Raw genomic sequence first — 11978 nt, forward strand, 5'->3', positions numbered from 1 at the left:
CGGTGTTTGATGGGGAGCCAGTGGAGGTCATGGAGGATAGGGGTGATGTGGTCGGGTGGAGGTGAGCAAGCGGGCAGCTGAGTTTTGAAGTGTGTGACCAATGACTTGTTGAAACCCTTAAACAACAGCAAGAGAAGCCAAATGTGCCATGTGTCTGAACCATCAACAAAGAGAAACACTAGACGGAAAGGACGTTTGAGGTGCCCAATGTGTAAACTCCAGAACATACTGTACTCAGAACCTCCGTCTTTGTATGTTATATCATAACGTTGATTTCTAGGCGATCAAAGAGGCCGTGCTTCATGTACATTTTCCCATCACGCTGAGGTGTGATGATCACACCACATTGTGTGAACTCTCTCCCCCTCGACAAGTAGTTCTTCAGGAGAAAACGGAGAGAGAGAGCAGTGTGGTGGAAGAGGAGGGAAGGGATGCGTCACTGGATTAGTGCCTGAGAATCTGCCCCAGCCTCTTCCTCCTGAGCTGCTGAGACGCCTTCAGAAAGGGCACGACAGCTCGCTGCTCGCTTCACCTCCAGCCAAGCCTTCCACATGAGCCAGCCAAGCCTTGCCTCCCCACCAGGATGAAGAAAGAAAAGAACACACATGCTTTACTGTTTCTCCTCCTGCTTGACTCCACTTTGGGTAAGGCTCTTTTTTGTGTGTTTTCTTTGTATGGTTAAGACTTCTTGCCTTGCTCTTATCTGGTTAATCCTGTAACACTAAGAGGGCACGTCCCTCTTAGTGGGGACTGCTCATGCTGCTAGGCCTTTGTTGTGATAGTGGTAACATTAACTACAAATATATGCATTCAATCATGCCCCCCTTCTTCCTCCTTCTCCCTGCTTTCGGTTCCTGCCCTTTGTAGCAAGTGAGTGCAACAGTTATGTGTTGATTACATAAGCATTTATATCGGAAATTGAACAAATATATCGCCATAAAGTATATGGAGTTGCTTCTGCACAATTAACTTGCATGTTAATGTATGTTTTTTTTGAAAGGGCAATTGGACTATGCTCCACATTTCTATGATTATGGACCCAGCAGTACACATGGGAACATGGCCTTGTTCAGCATCTCTGAGGATACACCAGTTGGTGAGTCTCATTTGAAATATCACAGTTCTGGTTCATTTCGGTGTGAGGCAATGTTTAACGGTGTAATATTTATATGCGTAGGTGAACGCATTCATTATCACATTGGTATTGATGTGCCAGTGGATCCCTGTTGTGATCGTGACGTACATCAACACTTTCTGGCTAAAAACAAGTGTGGCATCATCTGATCTTATTATTAGACGTGCCATTTACACTGCATAAGAATGGAAACAAAGGATTTGCATGATTTGAATGAAGAAATAAATGTCATGTTTTTGTTTGTCATCGCTGTTTCTTTGCCGTTTTCCCCACATAGGGACACAGATATACGTTCTGAATGGCACAGATCCAGAGGATGATCCGGTGCAATATGGTCTGACTTTTGAGAAGGGCTCCAAAGAATATTTTAGGGTGGAGTCCAAGTCAGGAAACGTGACTCTAGTTCAGGAGCTCGACAGAGAGGTGGGAATGTTGATAAGTCACTTGTTTTGAAGAGACCTGCTGTAGATATGTCCCCACTGAGGCTCAAAGTGATGTTCATCTTTTCTTTGTAGACACAAGATGAGGTCTCAGTGCTCGTGAGCATAACAGACGGGCGCAATAAAGTACGTTTTTTACGTTTTGTGATACATTTCTGTTAAAAGGCTATATGCTCTGAAAACATATGTGCTGTGATAGAAGGAACCTGCCATGTTTACAGTCTTTTTAAGGAGATAATCTACTTAAATGTGTAGAATGATTGTTTTCTAATCTTTGAGTTCATTATTTCTCTCTAAAATGTTTAGCGTAATAAAAACGAACTTTTTTAAATCATGTTTTACTTTACTTTCAGGTTGTTGAGACAGTTAGAGTGTTTGTAACTGATGCAAATGATGAACCACCTGAATTTCAAAACCTGCCTTTCATCATCAACATCCCAGAGGTACAGCATATATCGAATAAACACACCCGAGACAACACAATACACACAATGAATCCTTTCTAAATGTCTTTCTGTGGCACAAACCACCTCTTAATCTGCAAAGTGAGTTGAACAAACCATTGAGAATCAAGTTTGTTTTTATAAAATCTCTTGTCTCTTCCCTAGGACACTGCAGCTGGGAGCAGCATCTACAGAGTCCAAGCAGTGGATAGAGATATGGGCTCAGGAGGCAGCGTCTCTTATTACCTACAGGTGAACCTACAGCTGTGTTTTTATGCAGATGATGCACGGTTGTGCCTTGCTAAAATGGAGTGCTAAATGGGAACATTTAGCTACTGACTTAAAACGATCCGTTCTGGTTTGTTTGTCTAAAGTGTCATTAAGACAGTAGAAGCTTAGTGTGAAAATTGAAGCACTAAAGTGTTACAGTATCATGACATTGAAATATTTCCATATAGGTCATGCTTTTATTTTGTTTTGCTCAGACTATTCCATCTACAGCATCATACTCTGGTATTAAGTGGAAACATGTCTTTCAAAATGAAGCAGGCCAGCGTTTAGAGCAATACATTAGTGGAAATTGTCATGTTTTTTCCTCCATGCACATGGCCTCAAGTTCATTTCTGAGTTGATTGTAAGATTTGTCTAATGACATAAAGTATAGAGATGCGGCTCTAGCCTGCATCTCCGGATTTCTCTACTCCTATACCCCAGGATGCTCTTTGAAGTCTGCCAACAAGTTAATCCCCTCAGCTCTCAAATTTGAAAGCATGAGCCAGCATTTCTTTCACACTTATTTTGTATTGCTGTTTTTCTACCGTTTGATTCCCTCTCCACGCACAATCATTATCTACACAGTGATACTGATAACTGGCCTGCTGTGCCCCTAACAATTGTGGGTGAGACAGCAGGTCGAGCTGACATCATGAGGGCTGTGCTGCCATGTGGAGGGAGGAAAAGGGCACTCGAATGACGAGGCAGTGTGTGCCGGGAAAGATTAATCTCATACCAGAGCAGTCTGGAAACGGTTTTACTTTAGTGGATTACATTTTCAATTACATTTGAGCAAGGCACTGAAGGCTTAATAGGGGCTTAAGTTTGGTTCGTGCCAACATTGGTAAGCACAGTATTTGTTACTGTTCATGTGTCAAAAGTGTGTAAAAAAAGTCAAGGTTGAAAGGAGGTAGGTCAAGGGTTAAAACTGGTTAGAAGCAAGCAGAATAATTAGCTAGATTGCTAAATTCAGTTGAAAATGTACTGTCTACTGTTAACACTGCTAACTATGCGGCTTTATACATCATCAGAGCGCAGCTGTTGCCAAGTTTACCATCGACGGGCACAGCGGGGTCCTGAGAGTCAAACCTGGGGAGACTTTGGACTACGAAAACACGCCCACGCACTTTGTGACCGTGGTTGCAAAGGTGAGAGGTCACGCATGACTCCCTAAAAACATGTTTACACTGTGAGCAGCAGCTTGGATGAGTAATAACTTTTAGATTCATCTATGTTGTTGGTTAGTCTTTTTCAAAATCAACATCAAGCAGGGAAAAGGGATGAAGAGTTTATCAATGACACCAACACAATTTCTCCGAGAGCTTTTCTTTAAACAAGTTTAATCTGAAAACCAACATGTTGAAATGGGCTGAGATTAACCTCTGCAGTGCTTTGCACATTAAACAATTCTCAGGAAAGTAAAAGCAGCTTGGTTGGGGGCCTAAGGTCATGGAAGTGCAGTCACCACTAAGCTTTCTCCAACACTTTGCTGAATTGCAACAGTGTCAGTATGTGAAATAAATGGAAGTCTTGTGAAGTGGTAGAGCTCCCAGTGTGAATGACCTGACATGTGATCCCTCCATTGCTAGAAGTCTGGTTATTACTGGTTATTGTTCTAGCCTTAACTCCACTGTGTGTGGAATAACATAGGCAACTTTTTAAATAAAGCTTAATAGATTACAAATCAGTTACTAAGAGGTTAAACCTATGATAAAATATCTAAATATTTAATGTCGATAAAGCAATCAAATACATCAATATAGTCAGTTTAACATATAATTAATAAAACACAATGCCGCATTTTGTCCTAGCAGAAAAATGTGTATCTGCATCCATTGTTGTTTGTGTAGTGCTGGTGGTGTTAATTGTACTTTGTAATAGCCAAGAAAAACCAACCATTTCATGCTAGACATCTATTTACTTTTGGAGGCTTGTAATCATAGAATTTCAGAATAAAAACATGGGGAAATACAATCATGTAAAACAAACCCTCTGTATATAATTTATCCCAAAAATACTTCAATATCTCATATTACGTACGGAGATCACATAAAAGTTCAATCTAACATTGTGCATGTTCATTATTCTGTATTATAATTTGCCTTGGATAAAAGAACAATCCTAAATCTACTAGAAACATTATACACTTTGTATTCTTTCTCACTGTTTGTCGTATCAGGATGGAGGGGGAAAGTACAAGGGGAAGCACCAGGTTTTGACCTCCACTGCCACCATGACCATCAATGTGCTCGATGTGCAGGACATGCCTCCGTCCTTCGTAGGAACCCCTTACTTTGGCTACGTCTACGAAGTCTCAATTGCTGTGAGTTTTTCTCATATTCATCACACGCCAGTTGTGAGAATCGGGGCACTGATTTAGTAAATAAGACTAATAAATATTCTTTCTTCCAGGGTTCTGAGATTTTCACTGTGTACGCTAAAGATGGAGATCAAGGCAACCCGAATCCGATACATTATTCCATTATGAACGGTTAGAACAATACATTAGAAAAACGATCTTCCCTTCTCTTTTCAGTCTTTTTATCAGACACATTATTAATAAGATGTCTGTTATCACCTTTCAGGCAGTGATAGTGTCTTCGACATAAACAGCACCAGTGGATGCATCACCCTGACAACTAATCCAAATCTGCTGTCAAAGGAATTATATGAAATAATAGTCAAGGTAAAAAATGTTTAAGTTAAACACCTTAAATTAATTGAATCTACTCTTATTAGTACTAAATGCATTTAACTTTTTAAAACCTAGGCGTCTGAGTTAGGACCAGACAATCGACTTCAGGAATATGACGTTACCATGGTGACGGTCCGGGTGGTGGATCTCAACAACCATCCTCCGACTTTTTATGGAGAGAACGGACCACAGATAAAGTTTGAGGTCACCATGTACGAGCATCCTCCTGCAGGGGAGATCCTCCGAGGCTTCAAGATCACTGTCAATGACTCAGATCAGGTAAATGTTTACCCAAATCTCCCTTAGGATTTATTGAAATCCTTCCTCTGGATCTATTGGTCTGTGTGTTCCTGCTGTACTTCAACTAATTGTATGACTTCTGCTCAAATTGTTCACTTTCTTTCACCACCAATGTTTGCTGAAATCCTCTTAGGTCTGGTGAATCTTCTATATTGATTTTGCTCTTCAAAGTTTTTTAATTCTTGCTGTCTAACTCCCTTTGCAGGGAGCTAACGCTAAGTTCAGACTGAGGCTGGTGGGGCCGAGTCGAGTGCTGCGAGTCGTTCCCCAGACGGTCCTCAATGAAGCGCAGGTGACCATCATTGTGGAAGACACATCTGGCATCGACTATGAAAAGGGACCAACCCTTTCTTTCAAGGTTTGACTTTATATATGACCACATAATGTATTATTGAACAAATGTTTATTCTGTGGCTGCAGCTCATTTTTATCTGCCCCTCTTTTAAGTCTTATGGCTGTATTTTCAATTGATTAGTTCCTTTGCTTAAAGCCAAAGATGATGTCTTCAAATTGACAGTTTTCTCTGAATAACATCCACCTAACCCAATGATGTTCATAAAGAAGGGTGTACAGTTTGATAGCTTCATAAATAAGTATGAATTATCAGAGTGGTTAGCTGTTAATTTTAAAACAATAACAAGCCACTAAGACTTGTTATTTTTTTAATGTAGCAAAGCATCTGCGATTATTAGTGAAATATTTGTGTGGGAATTATTTTTTGATTCTGACATCACCCTTAAATGTTGAAAACAAAAAGGAATATCTAAGTTTGTTATATGAGCCTTTCAGCATCACAGAACTGCAAGTTTTATGTGTCAACAATCAAATTGATCAATTAGATTTCAGCACTGATTTATTCCCACTCTGCATATGTTTCTCTGCAGCTGCTGGCGGTGGAGATCGACACGCCTGAGCGGTTCAGTGCAACAGCTGACATAGTGATCAACCTGCTGGACACCAACGACAACGTCCCCAAATTCACGTCCGAGTATTACATCACCAGAGTCGCTGAGAACTCACCTGGAGGCTCCAGCGTTGTGTCTGTGACAGTGAGTCAATCACAATTACACTCTGATTTAACCTGAACAAAGTGATTACATAATCCATCATGCTCCAATACATGCATGTTACTCGATGCAGTTCATTAGATGAAAGCAGGTTGTTGGCAGATGGTTTATTTACGGAAGTATTGGCACACGTGTCTCTTCCTTTCCATTATACTGCAACCAGGCGACATGTCAAAGGCTTAATTTTGCCTCAAGGTTAATCATGCTGACCTATACCTCCCTCCCCGCCCACCACAGGAAGCGACTTATAGTGTGCCCCACCCCCCCGCATGAGCTTAAGACCCTAGCTGGTTATCCTCAGCCAGCAGCATTCAAATGAACATTAACTGAACAACCTTCAGTCACCTTGGTTTAAGTTTTTGCTTCCCAATTTAGATAATTTGAATACATTTTCATTCGATTATTATGTAACATACGTGCAGTTTTCTTTATATACTAAATGTGCCATAAGTATTTGGTTTTTAATCTCTGTTCTGTCCTGTCCAACAGGCAAATGATCCAGATTCAGGGCCCTGGGGTGAAGTCAAATACACGATTTATGGATCAGGATCAGATTTGTAAGTGAAAACCTGTCACTTCTGCCAGTTTAGGTTTGATCTGATTGGATATTGAACTCTTGCACTTCCGCAAAGCACATTTCAAGGACTTAAAAGTTGTTTTTTTAATGTATATATAACTCAATACTGCTGGTGTTTTGTAAGCTCGGCCAGCAGGACACGTGGTCTTGACTCATCGTTGTTGTTTTGAAAGAAGAGGTAAGCAGGGCAACAGTTTGATTGGCCACTCTGCAGCACTAACAGCTCACTCTAAAATGGCTGCAAGATGCTGGCTAATCTCCTAATTGGATTGGCGGGTTAAAAATAGGCAGCCTGCTCTGTCTCATAAAGAGAGAGCCAATTAACATGCAAGGTGACAGCTGGAGCTACATCAGCGGCAGCATGCAGCAAGGAAAGTGAGAATTTATGCTCCTCTGCAGGCGAGTTAAATTAATTGTGTGAAAGTTATCAGTTTCGAGGCGACTTGTGATTTTTCACAGTGGAAAATTAGAAAGAAAAAGTGACTGAAGGAAATGGCATTAAGCCTGGTGTTGAATAAGATAGCTCTCCGAAAACACAAACCCGAGCCAGTACTGTACATGCATATGTTATGTGATTGATTATCTATTGTTGGCAAAATACTACATATTCAGGACAACGAAACACAACATTATTGTCGGAGATAGTGTCAATCTTTATTCCTATAGACTTTTTTGATCACTAGAGAGGGAAGTCAAATTGTTAAAGGATCATGGCAAACAGACAAAGAAGGTAGAAAACATACAAATAAATGTAACTCATTATAATGAATCATTCGAAGGAAATGAAGGAATTTTAAATATAACATTCATAAGCTATAAACAACACAGCACCTTAGACACATTAGAGGATAATAATTCACTGTGTATTCATGATTTCTATGAGGATTGGGGATGTTTTGACAACATGTTTCCTGCGAGAAAGGATCTGCTTTTTTTATCGTACTTTGAAAGTGAGTCATGTGGAGCTTCACACGATGTCATGTGCTGTGAATTTTGAGACGCCTTAGTTAACACCTGGCTCGTGTTTGACTCAGAATGACTCATACACTGTCTGAACGTCTCTGATCCTGCAGGTTCTCCATCCACCCGGCGACAGGCCTCATCTCCACGCAGCCCTGGACCAGCCTGGACGCAGAGGTCAGGTCCAAATACAACTTCTACGTCAAGGCTGAAGATTCAGAGGGGAAGTACAGCGTGGCGGAAACCTTTGTCACGGTGCTCGACATAAACGACCACTCTCCATCGTTTGATGAAAGACTCCTGGAAAAGACCATGATAATTGGTACACCAGTCAAAGTGGAGGTACATCATGTCAAAGCATTTCCCCCTTTTACTCGTAATCGATATGGCACTAGCTGTTTGTGGTCCTGCTGACATCCAAGAGTGCCAACTTTAAAGCTAAATAATACAAAAATGACATTGAAAGGACTGATTTTAATGAACAGTTACCTTTTGATGTCATGGATTAGCAATTGTACTTAACTATGAGACCTTCATGTTATTTATACTACATGTATGCCATTTGTTGGTATACTATGACTATAATATGACTTCATGTGACTTTTTTATGGCATTCACAATTATTATTTTTTGTATTGTTGTTTTGACTGGTTAATACAAGTAGGTTATCATATATAAGTGTAAGTTAAGTGTATAGCTTATGTGATTGGTTAGTATTTAAAGTGGTAAAGTGTTCTTAAAATGTATGAAAAGGGTCTTAAAAAAGGTCCTAAAATGTATTCATTTTTAAATGAAGGATTCCTGTATATGTCCTTATGAAATGCACTGTACATCACCTTCATCACAATACTCTTGTAGGCTTGCTTTGTGATTTGCAAAACACATTTCCATTAAGTACATTGATTTGTTGGCAGCCAACAATTTAAAGTTATTTCTGCTACTTTCTCTAGGCAGTGGATGAAGATGCAGAGTCTCCGAACAACGTCATCGAATACTCCATCATGATGGCAGATCCCGACAACGCGTTTGACATCAATGCAGACACAGGGGAGATCCAGCTGAAGCCTTACATCAAGTCCATGGAGATTGTGCAGAACATCACCAAGCAGAAGGACTGCAAGTGGTCTCTGGTGGTCCAGGCCAGGGACCGAGGCTCTCCATCCTTCAGCACAACGACCGTTGTCAACATCGATATCACTGAGGCGGTAAGGCTGGTTCTGACGCGCAGCATGCTAACAGCGCTTTCTACTGCAAGCTTTAGGCAGCTTGAGCTGTAGATTCAGCAGTTTAACATATGGTAATAGGCATTGTTGTCATGCTACACAGATGCTATTTCATCATCCTTGTTTCAGCCAATCATCCTTCATTGGTCTCATATTCTTTAAAGGAAAATGCTGATAATTATTTGGCTGTCATAATTAGCATCAAGTCCTACGAAGAGACCAAAACCAACAATGAATTGTGTGAAAAATATCAAAGAATTATGAAATATAATACAACAGCAGCATTATCCTTTAACTAGTTCAGTCATTTACATTATTCCACACATTACTTTATGTTGTTACCATTCCTTCACTCTGCATGATGGATGACTCCCTGTCTTTGGTGTTGTTTCTGTTTTCTGTATCGTGCTTTTCAGATCAAAGGCCGAGTTATTTCATACTTCATGGGCCTCAGCAAGCGTCCGCTGACTGTTTTTGGAATTTGTCTCAGCATTGTCACTTCCCTCATTTTACTAACAACCTGCATATCCACAATCCTGTACTGTGACTCAGTGAAACGGTCCAGAATCAACCCAGAGAGTAGCTATATCAAAGTGGTGCGCAGAACCAAGTGATAGGATATATGAAAGCTTTAAGATCGCTATATATTTGTCATCGGTTATGTTGTGTAAAGGAGTACTGGAGCGTTTTTGAAGGATTAATACAACAATAAACTTTTTTTTTTCTTTAACGTTTTTTAATAGTTCTTTTTTTGATAAATATTCCAAATTGATGGGAAATTAGATTTTTACACAATTGTTTAAAATGTTTTTTCTTGTGCAGGACTCAGACTCTAAGGCTTTTCAAGTGACAAAGACGAGCTCTTTTCTTTGGATTTAATCCTGGATTCTATGTCCATTTGTCTCAAACAAACATGCACTTCATTTCATTCTGACCTCATGAGCTGTTATCATTCTTACTCAGCCCTCATACGTCACATGCCAAAGAGAAACCCTAATGCATCGCACTGCCAGACGCATTCCCAACACCTAGTGTTAGCATAGTTAGCTCTGCACTAGCCATCCTGTGCTGAGGACAGGAGGAAGACAGGGGTGAGTTTGGGAGCATCACTTTGTTGATAGACTTGTTGTTTGGTCTTCCTCTGTCAGTGCTTTGCGCATCCATTTCATGCTTGCATGCTTTGAACAAATGCTCAGTTAACGCTTGGATTCTGTCCTTTGGACTTGATTAAAACATTTGTTCTATTTTGCTCTTTCACAGACTCCTCTCAAGGGGCCTATGGCGGCCTTTTTAATGAAAAGTAGGGACAATCCAATGAGAGCTCTAGGCATGGTAATTGTTGTCATTAGCTTAATGGTAGGGGTGACTGTCTTGATCTCTACAGTTATGTTCATGCGCAACTTAAAGTCAAACAGGATCCTGCCAGCACGGCGCATCATTAAGAGACGAACCAGGAACCAGAAGCCCTGGATCTTCAAATCACCTGTTGTCAAATTCAATAACCCTGATGAGTTGCTCATAGTCAACCAAGATAGAAAAAACAACAGCCCCCGACTGAGGCCTCCACCCCCCTGCGCTCCTCCGCCCCCGTGTAACACACGGTCCAATGAGAGGCCTTGGGCGGTCCCGACAGTATCTGGTGTGCTGGCGTCGAAAGGCTCCATGAAAAAAGCGAAATATTGCCAGCTCAAAGAGGGAAATTTCAGCTCTGCTTTGGTGTCAGAACTTAAAATGAGGCTTGAGCAGAAAATAGTTGAGAGCAACCAAAGTAATTATTAACTTTGTCAAACAAGCGCCCAGTTTGAGGTGCTGTAACTACTGTCACTCTCTACTGCCCGGAAGTTGTCTCCGGCATGTGATGATCTATTAGGGCGGGCCTACCTGTAGATCATTCATGACTGAATGGTAAGAGAAGTGTAACAAGAAGATTTACAGATATTTACGTCTTGAGATGAGGTATTAAACAAGTGGGCATCATCAGTCTCAAGAGAGCTGTAGTGTGTGTCTGGTAGTGGGACATAACTCACCACACTGCCATCTTGAGGAAGATTTAATCGTCTCAACAGTAAGAAGCACCAGGAAGAGGATTACTTAGACTCAATCTGTATACATTAGTTGCATCTCTCTCTGAAAAGATGAATTGATTGTGTTTTAAACACAGATTTAGGATTTAACTGAAAAAATCCTTGAACATTTTTTTTTCTTGCTCACTAGAGCGTGCAGCTGAACGACACGGTCAGAAATGACACTGCTTCTTATTAAGTGCTAAATGACCTGTTAGTTCATGTTTTAACTGTTTTACATCAGCTGTCTGAAAGCTGAGAGGTTGCTATGTATGTATGATTACAATGTGCCACTGTAGGTTTTCAAAGTAAACAGCTAACAATGTCATGTTATTCTTTTGAGTGTGTAATTCTAGAAAAATGCTTTTATATCAATGACATTTGAAATGTACATATGCATATATGACAAGATACAAACATGTCTCTGTTGTATCTTGCAGCAATACATAACATACAAGTAAATCGTAAAAATGAAACCATCCAACTTCGCAAGATTTTTAAGAATAGATAACTATGTACATAACATGCTTCAGCATTTCTTTTGTATATATATAGATATAGAAATAAAAAGTCTATGTTGAACATTTAGGTATTACTTTCCATGTTTCTCTTCAATGCCTTCAAATGTAGGCAAATAAAATAGATTTAATTGCTGTAACCCATACCTTGTGTCTGACTATATCTTTCATTTTAAATATCTTGAAGATAAATAGTATATATCTTCACTATAAATAACACTTGCCTGGTCCTTTGAAGTAACATTTGTACCGTCTTTGTACTGTCTTGATTTTGAATAAATATT

At 40.1% G+C, this 11978-nt stretch overlaps 1 protein-coding gene across 1 annotated transcript; it reads left to right on the forward strand.

The window, feature by feature from the left end:
* Nucleotides 1-45: 45 nt before the first annotated feature.
* Nucleotides 46-11978, forward strand: LOC307023935 (cadherin-related family member 1a). The gene is made up of 17 exons (XM_079657633.1): nt 46-644; nt 1001-1096; nt 1413-1558; nt 1651-1701; nt 1929-2018; nt 2184-2270; nt 3323-3439; nt 4471-4614; nt 4704-4782; nt 4877-4977; nt 5062-5265; nt 5492-5644; nt 6171-6335; nt 6843-6910; nt 8004-8232; nt 8841-9095; nt 10374-11978. The coding sequence occupies exons 1-17, from the start codon at nt 584-586 to the stop codon at nt 10890-10892; spliced, it is 2565 nt and encodes an 854-aa protein (XP_079513759.1). The 5' UTR covers nt 46-583; the 3' UTR covers nt 10893-11978.

Source organism: Notothenia rossii (assembly GCF_949606895.1).
Source record: "Notothenia rossii genome assembly, chromosome: 11".
In the NCBI taxonomy this organism is placed as follows: Eukaryota; Metazoa; Chordata; class Actinopteri; order Perciformes; family Nototheniidae; genus Notothenia; species Notothenia rossii.